The sequence below is a fragment of the Carlito syrichta genome, unplaced genomic scaffold (assembly GCF_000164805.1).
Source record: "Carlito syrichta isolate Samal-C Ts95f unplaced genomic scaffold, Tarsius_syrichta-2.0.1 Scaffold287973, whole genome shotgun sequence".
NCBI classification, from domain to species: Eukaryota; Metazoa; Chordata; class Mammalia; order Primates; family Tarsiidae; genus Carlito; species Carlito syrichta.
This window is the reverse complement of record NW_007232069.1, coordinates 54897-79607: the sequence shown is the minus strand read 5'-3', so window position 1 is coordinate 79607 and position 24711 is coordinate 54897. Positions and strand designations below refer to the sequence as shown.

The following is a 24711-nucleotide window of genomic DNA, read 5'->3' as shown; positions in this document are numbered from 1 at the left end:
TTTGCATTTTACATTTTAGTTATACCAAACTTTTTTTCCTCTAACATTGTGGTCCTATTTTCTCTTATTTCAATGCCTTTGAATATGCTGCCTCCTCAGCTTGGAAGATCTACCTTCCAGATATTATGTTCCTTCCTCCACCTGATCATGTCTGAATCAGCCTGCAGATCTTAAGTTAGCTATTTCTTCCTCCAAGGAGGTTTTTTTTGACTCAAACCCAAGTTAAACACTTCGTGTGCCTATTCAGCTTCTGACTTCCTCCAAGGAAGTTCTAGTCTTGCACTGAATAACATATTATTTTTCTTCTTTGTTTTACAATAGACTATATGACAACAGGGACCATATCTATCTTCCTCACTGTGATATCTCCAGAATCTAGGTTGAAGTCAGAATGTGGTAGACACTTTTATATTTTGAATATATTTTTGCTTTTCAGTATTCGTTTTTGCTATGTCTCACTAATATGCTAAATACCATTTAAACTATTTAAATAAAATCTAAATTAGATTTTAGAACACAAAGACGATGGTTTCATTTTACTATAATAGGTAGGTACTTGGTATAAACTAAAAGTATTTTTTTCTCTCTTTATTTGTAAAGTTTGGGCTCCCACTGGCCTTCATTTCCCTGGTTTAGGATCAGGTACCCTTAGTGATATTATGTGTGTCCCCCAACCCCAGCAGTGTCAACTAAAAGAATTTTTAAAAAATTCAGCCTCAAATGACTGTGTCTGTCTAAACTGGTGAAAGGATTCTTCAAAGTAACAAACTGAACAGCTGACAACACTCACCAAGCACACACTGTGAATGAGAGCAAGTAATGGGAAACAAAACAAGACTGAAACTTGTACTGGAAAAAGACCCTGTTGTTTTATTATTTAGAAAGCACACACAGCAATTTATTGGGATGAAAGAGAAAATGCAAAATAAGTGAGCATACAAATTCATTTCAAAATAACTGGTGTCACTTCCCAAGTCATATCTATGTGAACTTTTAAAACTTTTGTATTTCTTATATCTGTATACATAATCAGAATTATGAATATAGATATATGGAAACACATCATACACTCATTAAAATCCTTTCTCCAAAAATCTGTAGTGAACGTATTCTTTTTCTTCCTACAGGTGTTTTCTTGGATCACGCCACAGTCTCTTTCCTCTGAGTTCGTCTCTGGTGACAAGTAAGGATACTTGTGAAGGAAGATTTCCCCTTAGTTCTTGACTTTTTCTTTATTTTTTTCTGATTCTTGAGTGAGATTCCCAGTTCTTCCATGATGGCATTGAAAGAGAGACACTAGGGAACATGAAATAACAGAATATCAGCTTAATTAAACCTATCTCCATCTGCTGTTGACCTGTCTCTTGCCTAGGTTTTTATAAACACAAGAAATTAGCCTGAAAGCAGCTCTGCTGCAATTGGTCAGTTCCCACCACCTCCTCCTCCACCCACTGGCCACCCACCTTTTCTACTTTGGAAGACTGAGTTGGCAAGTTAGCTGGGTAAACTTAGGGGTTTCATTCACAAAAGCATTCATATAAAACTACCCAGTTAGAGAAAACTCAAGGCTCTCAAAATAGACAACTTACCTTTGCTGAGACACCAAAATAGAGTTAAATTAAGTCATTTCCCCCATTGAGATGATCCAAACATTGATAGGATTATCAAGGCATACGGACACTTCAGTAATGCTATAGAAAATGAACAAACCTTCTCTACACCAAGGCTTTGTTTTTTTCTCCCATGAAACCTTACTTTGTTCCTAAAATAAAATCTAATTCTTGATGACTTTCCTTTCTGATAAAAAAAAGAAAAAAAAAACAATTTTAAATTGTATATTTTCTCCAAAAAACAGAGATTCTGGCAGCAGCAATGATGCGCTGTGATTGAAATGAAAAATAATGTGGCACTGAGCTGCACAGAAAAAATGATGGCATAATACAAAAGAAAATGAAATTATGATTATAAAATGTTATACATATGCAGACAATATATAATCTCCATTACAATGATACTTTATCTATTCACATGCACGATATATGAGTGTCCCAATAAAACATAATTCACTGTCATATTTCTAGCCAAGATAAGATCTTTGAATGATACATTCCTGCTTATAGAAATTTCTATAAAGTAGTTTTGTCTTGGATGAAGTTATTCTTAAAACATTCTCTAGTGAGATAAGCCAACAAAGAAGTACAGAGACTGCATGATTCCATTTATATGAGGTACCTAGAATAGTCAAACTCTTGAAAACAGAGAATGGAGTAGCCATAGACATGATAGTTTGACTTACAAGTTTTCAATTTTTGATAGTATGAAAGTGGTATGCATTCAATAGTAACCATACTTTAAGTACCTAAACAATCATTCTGTTTTTCACTTTCAGTACAGTATTCAATAAATAAATTATATGAGATATTAACATTTTTATTATAACATAGGATTTGTGTTAGATAATTTTGCCCAACTTTAGGTTACTACAGTGTTCCGAGCATATTTTAAGGTAGACTAGGTTAAGCTATAATGTTGGATAGGTTATGTGTGTTTGATGCATTTTTTTGAGTTAATATGTTTAACCTGTAATGGGTACATTGGAACATAACCCCAAAGTAAGTTGAGGAAAATCTGTACTTACTATATCATTTTTTGAAATATAGTCCATAGAATATTTTTGATTTATTTCTTTGTGTGGCATGATATCTCTCTCCATTCACTGAAGCCATAACTTATCATTTTAGAAGAAAATTAGCATACATGACATGAATTTTTATTTTTTAGTATTGTAAAAAAATAGAAATGAAACTCAAATCTCATAAACACTTATGCTTAAAAGAGATATAAAGTTTTAAGCAAAGAACTAGTTTTTTAAGAGGTGTATGACTAACAGGCCAATATAAATTTATGGGTCTAGTTTTCAAATCAAGTAGAAAAAATGTAAAAGTACTAATCAAAACTACGTCAAGTCCTTTTTGGAACAAAAAGGAGTATACATTTTCAAATATATATGTTGCACATTGATACATAGGACTGCACTGGACATTTAGTGCTTTGCAAACATCAGACCTAAATTTCTTCCTGCAAGGAAATTACAATCTAGGCAAGTCATCTAGTGCCATGCTATCATTTGATTTTTCAACCATATTCATATTATGTGTTAATGGTAAAGTAGTATGCTTGCACTTCTATAACCTTTACCAAAGGCTTTGGTTTTTTTAAAGGATTTTAAAAAACATGTTAAGAGCACTCAAGATCTACCCCCTCAAAAATTTTAAGTGCTCAATAAGATATTTTTATATTTAGGCATAATGTTGTAAGGCAGATTGCTAGAACTTATCTTGTGTAATCAAAACTTTATTCCCCTTGAAAAGCAACTGCCCCCATTTTCTTTCCATTTTGGGAAGATGGTGGTCATAGATCTTATCTTGACAGTAAGTGTCAATTACGTTTTTTTTTTTTTTTAAATCCTTCCCCAAATTTTAAACTGCCTTAAGGTACCACAAACATCTTTGTTCTTGACTAACCCCAAGTATTTATTTCTTGCTGCTTGTGTGGGAGTGAATATAGAGTTGTATTAGTGGTCTAGATTCTCAGTTTTTGGTCACAAACAATGATTTTTTTTAAAAAAATTCTCACTTTGTCAAAAAGAAAATGGCAAGATATTGGGGCTGACCTTTCTGCTTCTAAGTTTGTGTTGTAGTCACAAGGAAAGATGACCTTTAAGGCCCCTAAAAATCATGAGCTCAAGTAAACCACACTCTTGTATCCACAGGAAATGGAATTGTGAAGGTCATTGCTCAGCACAGAGTGACATGGGAGGGGGTCACATTTATTAATTCAATTGCCTTGCATAATCTCAGGATTAAAAATACATATAACACGAAAACTGTGCTTCTGAATTGTGTTCAAAATGATAGTAGCTTTCTCAAGGCTCTATTTCTTCTATTTCTAGGTTTGGGTTTTTCATATTCATAAAGCCATAGAAATATCATTTTAAGGCCTGATGGTTTAAATTCCTAAATCTTAACCGCATCAGAAAGTACCAAACATGACATTCAGTCACCTGCCTTACTCCAGAGGCAGTGAAACTAGAGATGGGATACCCAGTAGTATTTTCGGTACTTTGTAGACTGAAAATTCTCCTGGTAGATTGAATCCTGGGTTTTCCGGTCTATCTCTGGTGTGTGGAGTTCACATTTTTAATGAAACTACATTTATCTTTTAATTGCAGCTTGGAAATTCTGTCTGGCATCAGAATTCTGGAGTTTAAATAATAGCTGGGTTACACTGGGCAAGTCCTTATTTTTCCTTTGACTTAGTATTCTTATCTATAAAATGAGACAATAGTATAATCCTTTTCACCGTGTTATTATGAGAATTCAATGAGCTGATATATGTAAAACATTTAGTTCAATGCCTGGCACATGGCAAATAAGCTCTTTCAAATAAAATTGCATACACTTCAATGAAAATATTCTAACTCTAATGCGCTGACTTTGACTTTCTTTTTTGGTGAAGAAGATACGAGAAGGTTGATGTTTCTTTAATTTGAGCTATTGTATGTCTTTCTATGCAGCAGTTCTTTTGAGTTTATACTACTGTTTTGGATAAAATCGTTCCTATACATGTTTAAAATATACATTTTTAATGCCTGTTATTACTTGTCTTGCCCAGACTATAACATATTTCCATATTTATATAGTAACAGGCATTATGATAACTTGTGTCATGTTCTATGAAAAACAGGTACTTAAACATCAAAAAGAATTGAAAGCTAACTGCAGTTCTTTGCCACTTAAAAAAAAGTCTCTCTCTTATGAATTCATCTACAATGAATTTTTATAATGATAAGTCTGATAGGAAAATTCACTTACAAATGAATTTATAGTAATATAGTATGTTATTATCATTTATACTGTTCTGTCATTATCCAACAATAAAATAGTGTGTGTGTGTGTGTGTGTGTGTGTGTGTGTGTGTGTGTGTGTGTGATCTCTTTTTTAGAGGAAAGGAAACTGAGAAATAGAAGTTAATCTAGAAGACACTGGAACTGAAACTTCAATTAGAATTGTAGCTTTCTTAATTTTAGAAGAAGAAGGATTTGCTTGCTTATTTTGGTTCTGCAGAGAGTTTGTAATTCTGCTACTCCACTTTCATAGTGCCTGTGGTGTGTCCCTCATAAGTCCCCTTTCCATCCTGTCTCCTGTCTTCTTTTGCTTCCTTTCCCTTTGCTATTTCTTTTTTTTTTAAATTGCTGACTGCATAACACCTCCTTTGAATTAACCCCAAATATTTTATTCTTGGTGCTAGTGTGAGCCTGAATATAAATGATATCTCCTTCTTACACCTTTATTCTTTGTTGCAAATGTTGCCCTGGAAGGTGTGTTAAGAGAAATAAAGTTCTCTTTGTTTTGTATGTCAAATACATGGCTTCAGGAAAAATGATCCAGGGGAAGAGAATGACTTTTTTTAAGTTATAGGAAAAGCTCTGTGCTAGAATTTGACTTGAGTTTGCTATGTTTAAAAACACTAGGCTGTCTGGAATTGGTGTTTATACTGGTTGCAAATTTGGCATCAGATTGTAAATGTCATATTGATTTTTTTATTGTAGACTTAGCATTTATACATTTAGTTCTTTCATTCATTGGTAGATTTAGGTGAATATTTAAGAGAACTGCTTTGGATGCTTATACCTTTAAGAGTTTTCCTAGCCGGGCTCGGTGGCTCAGCCTGTAATCCCGCGCCTTTGGGAGGCTGAGGTGAGTGGATTGCCTGAGCCTGCGGGTTTGAGACCCACCTGGGAAACTTGGCAAGACCTCATCTCTACAATAAATAAAAAAAACTAGCCAGGTGTGGTAGCGCGTGCCTGTAGTTCCAGCTACTTAGAAGACTGAGGCGGAAGGATCGCTGGAGCCCAGCAGGTTGAGGCTGCAGTGACCAGGAGCGGCCACTGCACTCCAGTCCGGGTGACAGAGTGAGACTCCAACTCAAAAAAAAAAAAAAAAAAAAGAGTTTTCCTGATTTTTTTAAGACGCTCTGGCCTAGCCAATAATATAATACAACTCTTACATTTTGTATAGATTTCTCCCTTTAATATGTTAGGCTCTGTACTCAAAGACGTTTGAAGCACTCTGTGACATTGTTCAATAAATTTTTAAAATTTATTGCAAAAGAAAGGATATAGGTAATATTTTCATCATTTCATAGATGTAGAATCTTTTTTTTGTATAGACCTGCTATAACTTGAAAATGAGCTATGATTTGAAGTCTTGTTGTAAAGACAATTTTCAGGAAATAGAGAATATTAAAGGGATAGGTTCCTGAGAAATAATGGGATTATTACTATTATTTTTTTGGCTTGGTCAAATTCCTGATATAGTTCTGTGAAGTCAGTGTCTCAATGGATTTTTGTTTTTCAAAAAAAAGGACCAAGCATTTACATCCTTAACATTTTCTTAAATCTCTGAGGTCTAGTAAAGGTACTAACCTAAGATATCTTGAGATTAGAGTTCAGAACCTTCCTAAGGAATAGGGACAGAAGAATCCTATTCAGACACTTGCTACCTAGAGGCTTGGACAATCTGGTCAGCTATTTGTACACGGGTTTCACATCTTCCCAGAAGAATTAATGATCTAAGAACAAAGTTCAGGTTTCATTCATCCCCCACTAATTACATGAAGGTAGGAGGAGGGTTATTCTGAGAGTAGTTATGTAGCTGTCATCTCTGTGGAAGTTCTTTCATTTCAACTGAAAGTGGGCACCGTTTGCTCTGGTTTGATCCATTTTCTGGGCTCACTCAGAATCCATGGATCATCTCTCACGCATCTATCATTGGAATTTTTTAAAAAGTGGATTATATAGTTTGAGTGATAATCTATTATATTAGCTTTCAGAATAGTAATTATGTTGATTTGTGCCTGAGAGCTAATGAGGGAGCTGATTGTCATCTCCTGGATCTGTGCCAGGGATCTTGGAGCTGAGGAAATCTAGACAATAAAATACAGTTTCAAAGTGTGGTCACCCATCCTAATCCCCACCGGTGACCCAGCAGCCACTCCTTGCCAAACCCATTTCCTTCTCCTCCGTGCTTTAAACTTGCTCCCCATAGGTAATCACTCTCGAAAACCCTTGTCTCTTCTTCCTTTGGTTTTAGCACATAGACGTCATGGTCTCATTTTTTCCTAGCTCCTTTAATATCATGCTTTTACTACCTCTACATCCTCTCTTCTTTCTAGGTTTATCTTTGCTCCCACATCTGAGATCTGGTGTCAACATCTCTACGTTCTCAGATCCTAGATGTAAGCTTCTTTGTTTGCATCAATGCATGTTCGAGAATTGCTTGTTCTCCTACTAGAACTCTTCAAACCATAAAAATACACCTATGAGGGACACAGGGTTACTCCATGACATCAGATACACAAGGATCTTCTTTCTGATGTTCATCATCACCTAAAGATTTCTTTTAGAAAACTTATTCTTCCATTAAAATAAAAGTAGGTATATTGTGAAATGGCATGCACAATTCATATGGATTTGTAATATTTTTAAAAGATTCTTGTTAAAGAAATTTTGCCTGGGAAGTGGCTTCCCAGGACTATACAATGCAAATTCCTGGTAGGCAAGGATGTGTAAGTTCATCCTCCTCTAACCTTAGGGATAAAATTTGACAGAAAACTTTGAGAAGTAAAGTTAATTTTGAGGCAGTGTAATATTTTGTTATTAATCCATGTGTTTTTTCCCCCCAGTTCTTCTGAATCCCAGTCCTTTTTCTCCTTTTTCAAGTTATAAGAGATTTTATATGCATTGCCCTCGGGGTAGGGATGATGTAGAAAGAAAAAAAGAGTCAAATTTGTAACTTTGAGCTCTTAAGTGGACTTTTGTGGATCTGTGGAAAACGCTGCAGTCTTTGAAACTATTAATTACAACAATAAGGTTTGAAAGAAAGAAAAAGTAGGCACTTCGAATTGTAAAAGTTTGCCATTAAATGTTAAGCTTAGAACCTTTAGAATCTGGCCTGTAGGATTGAGGATGAAGTGTAAAGATATGGTTGTCATGTGCCTGCTCTCAAGGAGAAAAGTTCAGCCCGGTGATGAGAGAATCTTGATCAAAGACAAGATACTGATAGAATTCTGAGAAGGAGCCTCTCCTGGGGTCAAACTCCCATGTGGTGGGATATGACAAACAGTCTGACACGTATGGGAACCCGAGAACACAGGGAAATTGTGTCAGGCTCTCAAAAGAGGCAGCTAATTAAGTGAAGGAATGTCTGCATGATCTGCCATAAGACAGAATGAGACTGTCCTTTCAGTCCCCCATGACCTTCCAAGGACTCTCAAGAGCAGTTAAAACTTTTTCTTCTCCCAGAATGGCCATGAAAATGGCTTGATGGTATAAAGAGGAGAATGAAAAGTGGCCCACTAAAGCCTTATGACCAGAGAGCAGAAAGATGTTTCTACAGTGAGGATAAGTTTCAGGTGGGCTTCATATATCCAGAGGTAAGTTGCTCTTCTTGCTTAGAAGTAGCAGAAATGTGGGTTTGCACTTCAATTCAAACCACACATAGTGGCTTTCTTCTCTCTAGAGTCACTGTCAGAGGAGACCAATGTGTCTTTGTTTCTTAGCCCTCGGGCCTCCTGTACTGAAGGCCTGAGATGATTCTATAGGAATTGGCTTTCCCTTACCCCATAAAGAAGACCTGGTCTTTTTAGTATCTCAGAGGCTGTTAGGGCCATAAAAATAAATTTCCAAGAACTTCTTTCTTTTACAGGATATGATGTCACCCTTAAACTAAACTGATCCTGATTTAGGGGTTAGTTGTCCACAGTGCACATGTGCACTACTTGTATAGTCCTTGGGGTAAGAGCTTATGCCCATGGTGGTGGGAATGCATTTTTCTCCGGCTGTGCATTTTTTGATATACAAAAAATTACATGACACCATTTTTTTTTTTTAAGGAAAAAAAAAAAAAAGATACAACTCACCTTAGCTTAGAGAGGTTCCCAATCTGGTAGTGTGCCTTGTCAACTCAAGGTAACTCACTTTTGGTTTAAAATGCTTACTTGTGGTGAATGGTTCAGGTAATACAGGCCTCTCCCCAGCTCCTTTCTCCTCTTCTTTCCAAGGGTCATCTTGGGCTAGGAGAGGTGTCTAGGGAACTTAGAAGCAGCTGTCCACAGCTACCCCTCATCCCTTTGGCCTCTATTGTGGTGTGCCATATTACTAGGTCATGGACAATAGTTTTTGACTCTGTTGTGCCTTCTGAGATGCCGTGTTCCACTCTGTCTATTCAACTCCAACCTCAAGTCTTCCAGTTCACTGGTTCTCTCAATCCTCCTACAAGGTTCCTCTTGGGGAGGAACAGCCAAGGTTCCTCTTGGGGAGGAACAGCCATGGAGTTTAGGAAATTTTCCCTTTCATTCTCTGAGATTGGGGAAGACTTTAGGAAACATTCCATAGGTTTATTGCCTAGGTACTGTTATTTTGTCTTCCAAAAGACAGTTGGATGTACAAATTTTCCATAAGTCTTACCATTTCCTGAGTTACATCCTGTGATGCCAATAATGGCATTTTCTATTCAGAATTCACTTTGAACTTTTCAAGGATTTCTATTTTCCGGTCTTCCCAAGTTTGGACTTGGTTCAGGGATAATCACTGACTGAGGGATGGCCTCCTCTCAGAGATTCGAGTAGTGTCTAAGCTTTTGTTACTTCCCTCCAATTTTCTTCCTTGTCATCAAAATCTGGTCTGGGGTAGGACATTTAGTAGGAAAACACCAGCATCTATATTTCCCCAGCCTTAGCCTTCTGAGTTTTGGTTCTTGTTAATTATAGATAAACTACTTGATTTAGAGCAACTAACTTATTCAATGAAACATCTGGCTCTTTCAATAGAAATCTATGGCTTTTAAGAATTTTCATATAATACAAATTTGCAAAGCCTACTTGCAACTCAAAAGCTAAGAGTTTGACTCATCTCTAGATTGGAAGAAGTTCATATAGAAACCCTAATTCTTGATGGTGGGAAGAAGGGTAGAAATCAAAACAATAGAAAATAAGCATGCGCTGTCCCTTTCTTTTTTTTCCCCATGCCTTCCTTTAGAAGAAACATTAAGTTCCACCTGGAGAGTAGAGTCCTACTGTGCCCTCCAGCCCCATTTATCTTCTGCTTTCTTGAATTGTGAGTATGTAATCAGTTCTACAGTGTTAGATAACTTCCTAGGTACATACCTCATTTTTTTAAAAACCTAGTCTGTAGACTCGTCAAAGTCAAGAATGATTCTACTTCTTTAACCTTCCCAGTGTTTGTAAGATTTGCTTATGATTGATTGGATGAAAACTTTCTCATTTCTTGATGCTCTGATGGCTAGTTGAGCCATTTTCTCTACACTCAGGGCAGGACTTTCTACCTCGAAGTACTGACAGGGCAAAATACTTCTTATTGCAGTAAGAATTGAACAGATTCAAGAGAGACACACAACCATATTAAATATATGCATATATGTTATATATATTTTAAATCACTGCTTCTGTATTTTTGTTTTCTTACTATTTTCTACTAGATTTTAAAAAAAGTATTGTGGTTGAAAGAGAACTTCAAGTATAACCTCCTCATTTGACAGATGAAGAATCTGAGGTTGAGGGCAGTAAAATGACTTGTCCAAAGACACATAGCCGTTTAGCAGTAGAGTGGAGAGCTGAATTCCTGGCTTATGATTCCCAAGTCACTTGTCCACACACATCTTTCAGAATTGGTTTGATTTATGAGATAGCCTCAACTTGTACACTAGTAAAACTATTTCAAAATTGATGCTAATTGCTTCCTGACTTTCCTGTGATTAATAAATGTTTGAGTTTCTTAGGCAAAGTCTCTTTGCACAATTACAAAAATAACCTAATTAAAGAGACTACTGAAAAAATCACTTGCTAAATAAGTTGGTCAGACTACAGAAAACATCACTTGGAAGCATCTGATAAAATGCCCTGAAACACTGAGGAAAGATAAATACCAACTTTGGGGGAATTTTCTGTAGACAATAGTTTCTTAGTTCTTTATGGTTGGTAAAGACTGAGTGATCAGGGCAGCCTTTTTTGAAGCTGAAAAGTGTGAATATTTGAAATACTAAATACCCCAGTCAGTTGAAGAATTCAGCAAGAGAACAATTCTGGTCCAGTTAAATTCAATTTTTTTAATTGCTAGGAAGAAATACAGTAACTTTATTTCATCACTCAGGTCTTATACATTATTTTTATGTCTATCTGGATGTATGCATTATGACATGGATACCTAGCTGTGTAGTTTGAGCCATTAGCTAGATTTGGGCTTACAACAACAAAGTTTAAATTCTGCAGGATGTGAAATCATATAGTTCAGTTGTGATGTTGACTTTCTATCACAAGAAGGTCTATATCTTTGCAAACAGAAATTCTTTGAAAGTTTAAGGAAGAATCCCATTCTCATTCTCCATGATACCAGTCTCTGGGGGAGAAGATTGTGAAAGCAAAAATGATTTTAATGTGCTTGTGCAGCTGGACATAAAATTCCATAACTGTAAGAGAAGCATAATGTGACGGTTCCTAAATGCAAGTTAAAATTGCAGCATCAAGCAGAACTTTTTCATTATCTATAAGAGTTAATTAATAATGCCATTTGGCACAGTTAGATGTGCAGAAAATAGTACAACACGTCAGAATGCTTTGCTTTCCTTTTGCTTTTAAAGGCTGTTCAGGCTCCTTTTAAATTGCTTACTAGGAAATAGACCTTGTAGTATAAGGGACATGTGCTTGGAAACTAATTGGGATTCATTGTAGTACTGCATTGCCACAGATGGCTCATATAGAACAAAATATAGTGCTAGGCAGATGCAGTGAGATATTTGGAAATAGTTTTTTCTTGGATAGGTTTATAATCATATGATCCAAATGATTTCCTAACAGCAAGATTCCTACTCACTATGTATTCCTTCAATAGTTTCAATTTTGCTGGAAAACCTCTAATTCAATTTTTAAGTTTAGTTTGAAACAAAATAAAGTACAATTCACAGATAGCCTACTGTTGTTCAATAACAACTCATGTTCACAAGCAAATTTGAAGTAAAACTAGTAAAACGGCGGTATTCAAGCTTATTTCAATGAAATCTCATGTTTACCAACTACTTTTAAGTACGACAACTGAATTTAGGATTGTTTGAAAAAGTCACATGTAAGAAAAGCTGTCTTAGAAAACCCTTGAACAGGAAATAGTTTTAAGGAAGATTCGTGTACATGACCTAAATTTGGAGAAAATTGCTATATTTAAGCTAATTGTTATAGAAACTAGTGTGCATATTAGTTTCAATAATTCACTTTCAGGCTTTATTAAAAATGCAGATTCTGGACTATTCCTGCTGACAAGGAATGTCCAAAGGTAGAATTTGTACACTGTAGTTTAAATAATTTCCCCAGGTGATTCTGACTTATACCAAATCCTGAGAAATAATGATGTAAACAGAGAGTTTGAAAGCTTTTCTTTAACATTCAAGTCTTTTGCTCTGAGTTTCATTTGAAATGCAGTGACTCTGGTGGGGGTCACTGTAGTTTAGCGCCCATGGACATGATGGCAACAACTGGTTATCTGAGAGTCAGTAAGAAAGGAAGAAGAGGAGAGCGCAAAGAACCTAAGTACTTACAACGAATAGAGGAAAGGGCTGGCTGAGAGAGCAATAAACTCTCTATTTGATAATCCTGAGTGGGGCTAGTTCTATGTTTTACAGTTAATCATAAAGACTACCAATGGAATATCATGAAATTTTCATTTCAAAGATGTACAGTTTCTTCTCGAATTTTTCAGTGTAAAGGGTCTATTGAATATTGAATGCTAATATATATTATACATATTGCTTGGAATTAGTGACCCCACCTCTAGAATCAATCAATTAATTAACAAAAATTATTTTTTGAGTTCCAATTAATATGCATAAATTTATGTATTAGCTCACTGGTTCTCAGCTTTTCCTGTACATTACAATCAACAGAATCTGAAAAAAATAATACTGTTGTCCTGCCCCAACTCTAGACTAATGAAATCAGAATTTCTAGAGATAAGGTTCAGAACTTTCACTACAGTTCCTTAAGCATTGCACTTTGGGTTCTTTTCTTGAGTGCAATGACTTTTGCCATTGATTTGTAATGCTTGTGTAAAAAAGTTGGTCTTAGCGTTTCAGCCGCCAAATTAGAAAATTTTTAAAGTGCTGATACATTTATTTACAGCCTGTGTGACCAAGGATTAATACTCAGTTTCTCTAAAAGGAACCAAAATTTATTAACTGATATTAACAGGACTTTTATAAATGATTTCATTGTCTATGCCACGATTTCACTTGTCATAGTTAATTTATAAAGTCTATAATATTGTCTTCACTTTACAAATGAGGAAAGTGAGGCTCAGAAGTTTACTCCAAATAATAAATAATTGTTTATTGAGTGGCTTCTATGTGCCAGGCACAACGCAAGATGTTTTGCACATTATCCCGGAATGAGATACACGTGATTATATTGGTGTTTCCTAGAGGATGATCTGGGGAACACTGGTCTGTCAAGATGCTTTAGAGAAAAAAACTTTTGTGATCTAATAGTCTAGAATAATGCTGAACACTTTTCCACCTTGTTTAAAATTCTCAATGCATTAAAACGTATTAAAAAACACATGGAGGTATCATGTAGTAAAAGAATAATTGATGGATCATGTAACTATGAAAATCTTATTTGAGAAATACTTACCAGTGGAACTCATTTTGAAAAACGCTCCTTCAGAATTTTATGTTCTAGGAATTTTGTGCCAGTATCAAATATCAGGAAACCAAAACTCTGAGAAACTTGGTAACTTGCCTACAGTCATTCAGCATGTGGTGCTACTAGAACTTTAACCTAAGTTTGCTGGTTTAGAACATTCTCATCTGCTTCTTAAGTCTATGACTCTATGCTACTTACTCTGATATCTATTTCTTTGTAACTAAAGCAAAATTAAAATTGTTGAAAGGATCAAATGTAATGCAGAATTTCAAAACATTTTGAAAACTATAAAATAGTATATAAGTATTAGAATTAGGTAGTTTACAGTCTAAAGTGATACACAAATATTAATTTTTGAAAGGGATACTTTCTTTATCCAAATCTTTGAATTATACTTTTAAAGGACTGCCTTTATAGAAAGGCAAATTTAGTTAGTTATTGTTAACCCTAATTATCTATACTTCATCAATCTCACTTGAACTTTCTGGGTAACATTTTGGTTTATTAAATTATCCTTGGGGAAGCAAACTTATGTAATCTGTGGTTTCTATGTACTGTATCAATGAAATATGAAACTAAGACTAATGTAACATTTATCTTAACATCTGATTCTGTTGATTATGAAAATGTGAACCCTGAACTGGGACAAATATATCACTTCCACCATAATAACAGTAATACATTATTAGTGTAATTTACAAGTATTTTCTTTAGCGTATATTTATTTTAAAAAAGGAGTAAGGTTGAGAAACAATCAGGACAAGAGTCAACTTTCCTGAATACGCTTTACTGGAGAAACAAGGTTGATTGGAGAGACTTGTGATTTGGAAATTGGGACCCATTTAAAGCTAAGAAAAGAGAAGACAAAATACCATATGACTGTAGAGAAGGTACATCTCTATTTCCTGGGAATGTGCTTTAAGGGATCACTTGATGTGCCAAAAGATAATCCCAAAGAATAAAGATCAACTGATGCCATATTGAGGGAAGTTGAGACATATCTTCAAGTTCCCTATTCACTGTGAAGAGGATACAAGCCCAAAAGAGCTAGCAGATACTCTCTGTCACAATAAATTAAATATGCAGGTGGCTTTCTATGTTTGCCAAGTTGAATTACAGTGGGAATTATTTACAACACTGTGAGTGCAGGTGGAGAATAAATTACAGAGGTTTGTAACTAATGTGTATGAAAATTCTTTCTTTTATTTATTTTTCTTTCCTGTCCATTTTCTCAACATACTTGGAATGGATTAATGATGATGACAGATCCAGAGACATGAGTGGGAAAGTGACACTGTTCAGAAGAGACTGCTCCTAGAACAGCCACTATATCCTGGGTGTATGGGTGGGAAAGGAAAGAACATGGAAAGACGTTCATCAATGCATGACAGAGGGCGAGTGAGAGGTAAATAGAAGATGCTATGGATTAGTTCATACCTTAGGACCTTGCTTGTATCTCATATATATATATATATATATACATATATATATATATGTATATATATATGGCTTGAAAAAGATCACAGTTCCTTAGACGCTCTGAATCTATGGAAGATTATTGCATTCTACAAATAACTGTTATTTGAGAGCTTGATGTTATTGAATTTCTGCCCAGGAATCATTCTATGTTATGTTCGTGAGTGATGTTCAACTTAGCTAATGCTCTTCTGTGACACCAGAGATTTCAAGTTTAGTTTTCTTTCTCTTTCTCTAGATCATGGTTTTTGAATCATTTAAATCTAAGACGTTGAGTCTTTGGGGTAAATAATGCATTTTAAGTAGTGGACTCAATTTTAATTGAAAATTAACATTGTCATGAAGTTATGTACGTCGTACTGAAAAGATAGGGTGTTAGTTTGAATATCTGTGGATCTATACTATGTTTGGGACAGAGAGAAGGAAAGAAGAAGGAAAAAAGTTCACAAAGATGAAAAGAAGTTCACAGAATTAGCATTTTGTGTTTATGCTTTGCACTGTTGAGAATCTGAATCTCCTTTTTCATGAGGAAAGAGTCACTCATTTTTAGTGCATGAGGATAGAATGAAGATGACAGAGTAGATTCCTGCAAGTACACATATCTAGGAGTTGTATCTCCCTAATATGCCCCGTCTTCAGCATACAGTGCACATCTGTTTCCAGTGCATTGAATTCAATGTCTAGAATACATGAGCTTTGCTATCTTAAACAAACAGGGAATTACGGCTATTTATGCTTAGCAGATACAGATAGCATCAACAACACCAATTAGCAGAAACAATTTCTACTGGGCACACCTTTTTTAAAAAACAAAACAAAACAAAACTGATTACACAGTATGAACTGAGGACTGTGTCCGAATCCCTCTCTCCTCTCGAATTAATTTGCCACATTCTAAATCCGTAGATAAAGTGGTTCCAGAAGTGGAGTTGGTTGGATGGGTTTGCTTACATTGCAGTCCATAAAAGAAACAAAAAGCCTTGCATGCAAAAGAAATGAGAAAAAAATATTAAAAAATGAATAAATCAGAAGCAAGAATGAATGTTTAAATGAAAATTTAAATCACATGAAGCTGGCAACTATGAGAAGCACATTAAAGCATAATATATACAAGCTTTTATTTATCAAATTAGTAACATAAAACAAGACACCTCAAGAGCAAATTGAAGTTAAAACAAAGCAGATCAGCCCATTTTCCCTTTTATTTAAAAACAGTTTTCTATAACCACATCTAGGAAAGGAATGCTCATTACTGTCACAGTCGCCCTGTAATTCTAGGGAAGATTTTATTGCGAAACCAGGTTATAATACGTCATTCCCAGTTTTGGGTACTCAAGGAGGGCTTCCATTTAAGGGAAGTGGGTCTAGTATTAGAACCAGCCACATAACTTGCAGGGCCAGTGCAAAATGAAAATGTGAGACCCGTTGTTAAAAAAATTTTTAGGATTTCAAGATAATAATAACAGAGTATTGAACTGGTTGTTATTATTACCTCATTTTCTCAAAATTCTAATGGCATTTTAGAATTGAATCAGTGGCCTAAAAGCACTGCAGTGCCCATAAGCTTTGTATTTTGTTTATTCAAGTATGTTTATGGAGGAATTATTTTAAGTCATGATTTGCTTTTTGAAAGAGTGTAAGTTCCTGGTGTAATATCCCTAAAAAATAAAGGTCATAGGCAAAAATGATCGACTATTGAAATTATCCTATAATTCTAAATGCAATTTTAAAAGTAAAGTCTTAAATATGTTGCATTATCATTTTGTATTATTTATCATGTTTCTGGCAAAAAATGCATTTGGGGTCAATTGTCATTTTACAAATCATACTTTGATAAAAGTAAATGCTTAATCTTATAATACTGTTTTTATATCTTTATATAAATTGTTTTGCATTAGCACATGTGCTCAGAATTTACACTTAAGGGCTGGAAACATTTCTTTCAAATATCTTTTTATATCTTTTCCAATTTTGGATTTGTTTCTTCCTTGTTCTATCCAGGGTTTCTATCTTAAGAGCAAATAGCTGTTCAAGAAATTAACTGAGTTTGGAATTTCTGCACTGTCATTCCAAATAGCACTAATTGGATTTAGTGCATAAGACTCTTCCTTCACATTAATAAATGACGGAGCTGCAATGCCTGCAGCACCTGGCAGGGATTCAATAGCTCTTTGCTCTAACTCAAAAATGGCTCTTCTGGGCAGCTAATTCAATAGACTGTTACCACCCCCAAAAAAGGGCAGGTATCATTTAAAACCCTCAAACTTAAGGCAGATAATGCAAACTAAAAATTACCCAGTCCTAGAAAGAGATGACTCACCTGTTCAATATCATTGTTCTTCCGTGATTTGTATATGAATTCTCCAATAGCTACAAATACAGAAAGGACCAGCCCGGCAGCTAGAACAATGAAGATGCCCCCAATATTTTCCACTCCTAGAGCACTGGCCTCTTTGTTGTCTTCCTCGGGACAGCCATTCCCACGCCACCACTTCTCTTTCATCATATGCAGCTTCCCTTCTTCTTGGAGTTGAAGAATTGCAATTGTAATTTTATCCCGATAAGGAGAGCCTGGAAGTGAAATAATTTGAGTACTGGTCACCAAAATGTTGAAGGAGACATCAAGAAGTATTTTTATCTTGGCAGTAACTACCTTACAGCTGTTGTAAAACCTCAATCCACAAATCCACCAGCAAAGATCAGGAAAGTTCAATCTTACGTTTTGAGGACTTTAAATAATTGGAAAGAGGATAGCTGACATGTTGAGGTTAACTTTGGTCCAGACATTTGATTCTTTTAAATAAGGAAAACTAAGCTAGGAATTCTGTGACATTTCTCTGTTTCTGATGAGTTTGTCATTAGTCATTAGCGTTTTCCCATGGTGAGAGATTTCATTATTTAGATTCTATTTTTTCTAGACTCTTGGTTGTCTCATAGTGTAACTGAGTTTGGCTTGATAACCAGCAGTACCATTTCCTTTTCTTCTGCAGGAGATAACTAGACATTTCCAACTCTCTCTTACAGTTCAGTATGGTCATGTGACCAGTGGGAGCTAATGAGATGTATGACATTTCCAGTCTTATGTCATCTTTTGCTTTTTCTTTGTCTTCCTTTTCTCAAATACACAGCAAGAAAAAAAAAAAAAAGACCTTCAGGTCACCAGGGATGGTTGGAACTACAAAATAGAAGGAACTTGATTCCCAAGATAATCAAGAAATATACACTGACTGTGTAAGCGACTGAAAATTTGTGGATGTCAGTTATAGCTGTTAGTTCATACTGACTAATGCACCTATTCAAATAAACCTAAGCATAGGTTTCAAATAATTCAAACATCCAGCCCTTCTTGGAAAATTCACAAGAATTTTATTGATATAATTTATACTTTATCTTTTAATAATGATGTTAAACTTTTAATTATGTAAAGATTAAAGAATGCCAATATCTATCTGTAGGCAAAGCTTCTCAGCACTACATTCCTGTTAATAAATGCAAAGGAAGAAACAAAGTAAGATTCTTTTACTCAATTTCTCTTTGAATGCAAAGAATTTTATCGCATTTCTTCTACTCAATAGAAAAGTGGTACACCTTGGCTTTTCTATATGCAAACTTTAAAGTTCTTCTTGGTGGAAGCAAATTAATAAATGAGGCATCTTAGACCCAGAAGAAATCTTGGGAATAATATAGTATGGTCCACTTGTTTTAAAATTGGAAAAATTTAGAACTTGAAAGTATGAGTGAAACTAATAGGTGCTGACTGAACCAAGAATCAAACTCAATTTTCCCGACTTCTTACTTCTCAGTTATTTTCATGAAACCTCTCTGATAACAACCCTCACACCCCCACATATGCCTTATATCCTATGGCATGGTTTAAGTTAGAAAAACAGAAGGTTAACATTTGTGGCATTTGTTACTTATTTTCCTTCTAAGATTTTCCAAAATCATTGCCAGCACCCCAAAGCAAGTTTAAAAGAAGAGCAAAATACTCTGGAGTGAGATTATAGCTTATCAACTAAGAGTATGGATTTTTGGTGAAAAAAATGGATCTTGAAAATAATTATAAGTTATTGGCTATTTTTTTAGGTATCCCAAGAATAATGGGTAGTATCAAAATCGGCACCATAATATACCCATAGCAGGTGAGCAATTTAGTGAACCAGGAACACTGCTTTAATGTACATGAAAATGCTTTGAAGAGTGTAAGAATAATTCTTATGTTAGCGATTGCAGTAGTAATCCTAGTAGTATACACAGTGGGTGCTCAGTAAATGTTGACTGATGCTCTTTTCTGCCTCCAGGCTGCACAATACCGAAAACATTTTAGACAGATAGAAATTTGATTTCTGTTTAAAGTTGGTCCCTAAGAAAGGTAATTTCTGGCCTCCTTATAACCTGTTTAAACCTTAATTGCTCTCGCTCTCTTGGCATTTTATTTTAAATCTCTCAGGAGATGCATTTCTAGAGCTTTTGTCCTGAGTGTCTCTAAGAAGCAAAATCTTCAATTTTCTGTTGTGACTGATCCAACTTTGCTCATCTTTGATTCTGGAACATAGTTTGAATCCTTAAGGAAGTCAATTGGGGCAAAACAAGAAATGTGTAAAGAATTTTTAATATCTGAATATATTTTAACTTCACTTTTTGTTGTTGTTGCTCAAACAGACTGAATGACATTGGAATTATTTATGATAAGTCACTTGAAAAAATAGATATGTATACACACAGATCTTCATGAATAGCAACTGATCTTTCTTAAAGAGTCAATTCATCATAGAAGAAACATCTCACAAATTTTTCCAACAGCTGTATTCCCAATGGATGTATTATTTCTGAGGTCTGCCATCTGTTCCAATTATTCCTTCATTGTCTTTGGTTTAAAAGCATGACAGGTTTATAACCACTGTGAAAAATTTCTGGAGTATATTTCTTTTCATCTAGGGAGGGGAGACTTTGGAACTTGGGTGAGGTTGACAACAAGGAGACTGAATGGGTACATTCAGATCTCTCTACATCGTATATATAAAATGCAGTGATACTCAGCACTGGGTCAGCCTCATTTACATGAAGGTAGGCAGTCATTTTCGAAGTCCTATATTCATTTAGGAGAGTCGCAGAAAGAAGCCCATTGTTCCCTCCTGCCCCCAACCCTTTGCTACTCACCATACTATTAGAAACTTTAGCTTTCAAGTTATATTCCATTCTGGAAAAGGAATGCCAATTAAAAGTCTCATGTTAAAGTGAAATGTTTTCAGGAGAAGTGATACACATTATTATGTCTATTATTATTGCCAGACAGGAAACTTGGTGTCAAAAAAGGTTGTTGAAAGGCGGTAGGGTAGGTTATGGGGTAGAAGATGGATAATAAAAGCACATTTTTTAACTGTATTACTTATCCTAGAGATAGTTCTATTAAAAGCTACAGTGACTCCTCTAAGAAAATGCAGATTATAATCAATCTTAGGCTCTTAATTCTGCAAAAATGCAGGCAAAGTTACCTACTTTTGGTGTTCTTTTTTGACTTAGGAATTATTTAACCAAAATCAGCAGGGATGAGATATTTCAAAAAAATAATATCTAACTTTCCCTAGCCCTATTATCTAAAATGAGGTGGTACAACTTGGTTAGGGTGATAAGACATTGTTTTTAAAGTCAAAGAGAGACAAATGTCCTTTTAGTCAATGCCTAACAATCCCACTGAGACACTTGTAGACATGCTGACTAAATTATAGAAGAGCTTACTGACTGGGAAAAAATACACTCCCCTGGAAATATTGGTATTTTCATCAGGAAAAATTATTAAGAATAAAAGAGCAAGAAGGTAGTCATTGATCTCCTAGCCCAACCATTCTGCAGAAGATTTATTTAGAATACACATGATAAAAATAATAATAAAGTTAATTTCTTCACAGTATATAATTCTAACACCAGACACATAGCAGGGAGCCAAGTTGGTTGTGTATTCATGGTTAATGCTGAAGATAGTTTTGTCTGATTAAATTGGTATTAGTCAAAAGTTGAATATAAGATGCATAGTCTTTTCTTTTGTAATGGATTTGTTTCCAAATAGAAACATTAGGACAAGTCACCTATAGTCTACATTCTTTTCTTTGAGAAATTGAATATCTGACAATCTTGTGCTCAAATTCCTACATGTCGACAACTGCCTGACCTGAAAGACAGCTGTCTTCTTCAGATGTGTCATGTGGTCTGTAATTTTTCATAATTGCTACCATTTCTCACTGTCTTCTGGCACAAATATGCTTTACTCACTTATGAGATCCACTTGGTGTCTGTAAGCATTTCAGTTTGTGACCCTTGCCTAATGTTGCGGGTCAAACTGGATAATCCCCTTCAAACACAAACAAGTGAATTAAATCTACCTTGGGCCCTTAATTATCTGGCTTGACTGTAACTCTGATTTCTGGACTAGCCCAGTGGTCTAGATGGTCCCTAATTACTTTTCTTTAGAATGCTTATCAATAAAATTTATCAGTACTTATCAATAAATTACCCACTTGAGAAGAACAGGTTGCCGCTATATCAGAACTCTATACAATATAGCTTTTTATAGAAAGGATACTGTAGAGGGGGACTTTTCTATAGAGAGGGAATTAGTAATTGTCCTTGAATATAGAAAATTCTGTGCATGTCTGTTACAGACATCCAAGAAGACATTACTGTGTGGGCTTGTATAACTATGAGGTAACAATATCTTGAGGGAGATCACTGGTACTGAAGTAAGGAATTTGGAGGTTTTAGATAGTTACCATTGATTGAATCTAACATATTGCCAGAGCATATTATAATTAAATCTTTATCCCTTTTCTTTTGACTGATATAGCCTTGCTTTCTCATTTATTGATATGAAACACCAGTCCTTTAACTTGCCATTGACATGCAGAATCAGTTTTATTCTAATATAATTTAAGGCAGAAAAAATATATAAGCATATATGGATATTGAAGAAAATAATATGAAAAAGAGAATGAGAAAGACATTCTCTAAGATATTTGTGGTAAATAATAAAATGTATATACTCTTAAATAGTTATGGATCAAAATCTATACACTCTTAAACAGTTATGGGTCAGTAGAACTGAAAGAAACACTGGTTAAATGCATACAATAAATAAACATAAATATCTGGGAATCTTCAATTAAGACCATGCCACTAATCTATATAAACCTTTCTCTTTAAAAAATTTTTTAAAATTTTTTTATTTTAAAGATGTGGGGTACAATTCAGGATTAGATATACAAGTGATCATCATACAGGTAAAGTTTGAACCTCCCTTTGGGCCCCACTTTGCCTGATTTGAGATCAGGTACCCTATTGATGTTGTGTCACCCCTGCCACCCCCAACCCAGTAGTATCCTGCTACTGCCAATACCTTTCTTAAAGTATTATTGGACCTTTCTCTTATTTATTGTTTTACTAAATATGTTGTAGGTCTACACAGAATTTGGAACAGACAGTTCAGAGTCCATTTCCTTCCACACTTGTAATTAACAGTCCCCATCTCAGTTTTGGCTACTGCCTGCCCCTCTTACCAATAGGCGTTCCTACTCCATAACCTTTGGAGTCAATGAGGCCCCCGATCTGAGTGAGGTTGCAGTTTCTCTGTGTCACATATTCAATGTTGGTGGACTCCATCAGCAGGGCGTAGTCAGTGGTGAGCACTCGTTGGATGCCCTCATCACTATTTTTTACCAGGGCGGTCAGCTGCCTGCTGCTCATGAAAGCCCACATCTTCTCATAGGTGGATATCTTTGATTTCTGCAGGGAAAGAAAGCACACCCACCAGCAGAAGAGGGCTGAAAAAAATATGGCCTAAAACTACCCAAAATCTCAATGGTTGAAATAGTGTAGGAAAGATTCTTTCTCTGCAGGTGAGGGAAACAAGATTGATGGTTCTTAGGACTTCAGTTTGGCTGCTGAGAAGAGCCCAGTTCACTACAGGAAAGCACTTAGAGGCACTGAGACAGCTATTGAGGAAATGGAGACCTTGACCAACTAATACAAGACATTGGCTCAAGGTCTGGTTTGTTTTTGTTTTTTGGTTTTTTTGCTTTCAGTTAGGGAAGAAAGAACATTGTGTCAATAATAGCACTTGCCTAATGAACTGTGGCCACTTAAGAACAAGCCATCATGGCCCACTGGGGCAGGGTGACTAACTCACTTCAGGACTTCATTTTCTTTCAAGCACTCAACTTGAGTGGTCATTGCTTTACTGTTTACAGGTAAGTAATTTTCAATCTCTGATCCAGTATTCTTTTGCTTGATATAGCCCTAGGAAGAATTGTCCTTCACGCTTATCTTTTATAGAAAACCTAGAATGTAAATGCTCTTTTCAAATGAAAATTCAGATCAGGAAACACTTTATACTATATTTTATACTTTTTTGTGCATACAGTTTTAATTGCAGTAATATTTAGATAATGAAGACTGCATATCTCATTTCAAAGTGTTCTGTATGTTTGTCTTTTCTCATATTCTTCAGCTTTTTGACAGATTCTCAATAGTAAACTAAAGCTTAATACTTAGGCTATATGTTATATAACATATGCATCTGTACATGCATAACACTACCTCATTATCTACTTTCTTTGTTAAAATATACTGTCTAACTGATATTGCTTAGTTATGAATTTTTCATTCTTTTGAATAGTATCTACAGTAAGGCATTTTGCATTTTACTCTGTAATTTCCATATAGTTCTAATTTTTGTCCTGAATTTATCTTTAGTTTTATCAATACTCTCTTCTATTTATTTCAAAGATAAAAGACACTACGGGAATTACTGATATTTTTTAAGCCAACCTCAGCTCTCATGCAGATATATGGTGTTCACACACACGAGACAGATTTCTTGGCAGGCACAGTATGCATCATCTCAGGAGAGCAGAGAAGCTTAAAACATGATTTTGGGCCATAAGCAATAAATAGAATACCTGCAGAGTGAACTCTACCATGGTTATTCATGCTCAAGTGTTCCTGGGGGCTCATTCAATTCCAAACTCTATTTAAGAACTGGGTTAATACTATAGGCTTTATGAGTTAGGGAAGGACAGATGCCTTTATTTTGGATTGTTAGGCATTTGAAAAGCCCCTTGAGAAAGGTCTTGTGAGACAAATAACAATTCAACAAACAGTACCTTATAGGTATTGGTATTTTATGAGACCATTCTGTCATGATTAGACCCTTGTGAGTTCCTCCTCAACCACAGAGATACCTGCAGCTTGGAGCTCCTGTCTCCATGATAAAGGCATGTTTTGGGGGTCAGGATTAGAACCTCATTTTTTTGTGTGTGATTTCAGTCTTGCAAAGTCTGATAATGCTAAGCTTATAATAAAGAGCTACAGATACAAGTGCAGAAAAGTCAGTCTATCTTTTGGTAGTAAATGTATAGCTGGGAAAATTATTCCTCCACCAGGAGCTGCCTTAAGGGAAAATAATTTTCTTTGAAG

The 24711-nt window shown here is 35.3% G+C and overlaps 1 protein-coding gene across 1 annotated transcript in view; it reads right to left on the bottom strand.

Moving 5' to 3' along the window:
• Positions 1 to 847: 847 nt before the first annotated feature.
• Positions 848 to 24711, bottom strand: part of LOC103255260 (glutamate receptor ionotropic, kainate 1) — a 58931-nt gene continuing 35067 nt past the window's right edge. The window contains exons 9-12 of the mRNA XM_021710050.1: positions 22794 to 23019; positions 17564 to 17814; positions 1711 to 1797; positions 848 to 1296 (exon numbers count right to left, since the gene is read on the bottom strand). Of these exons, the coding sequence (XP_021565725.1) occupies positions 1141 to 1296; positions 1711 to 1797; positions 17564 to 17814; positions 22794 to 23019 (720 nt within the window). The 3' untranslated portion in view covers positions 848 to 1140. The remainder of the gene's footprint in view (positions 1297 to 1710; positions 1798 to 17563; positions 17815 to 22793; positions 23020 to 24711) is intronic.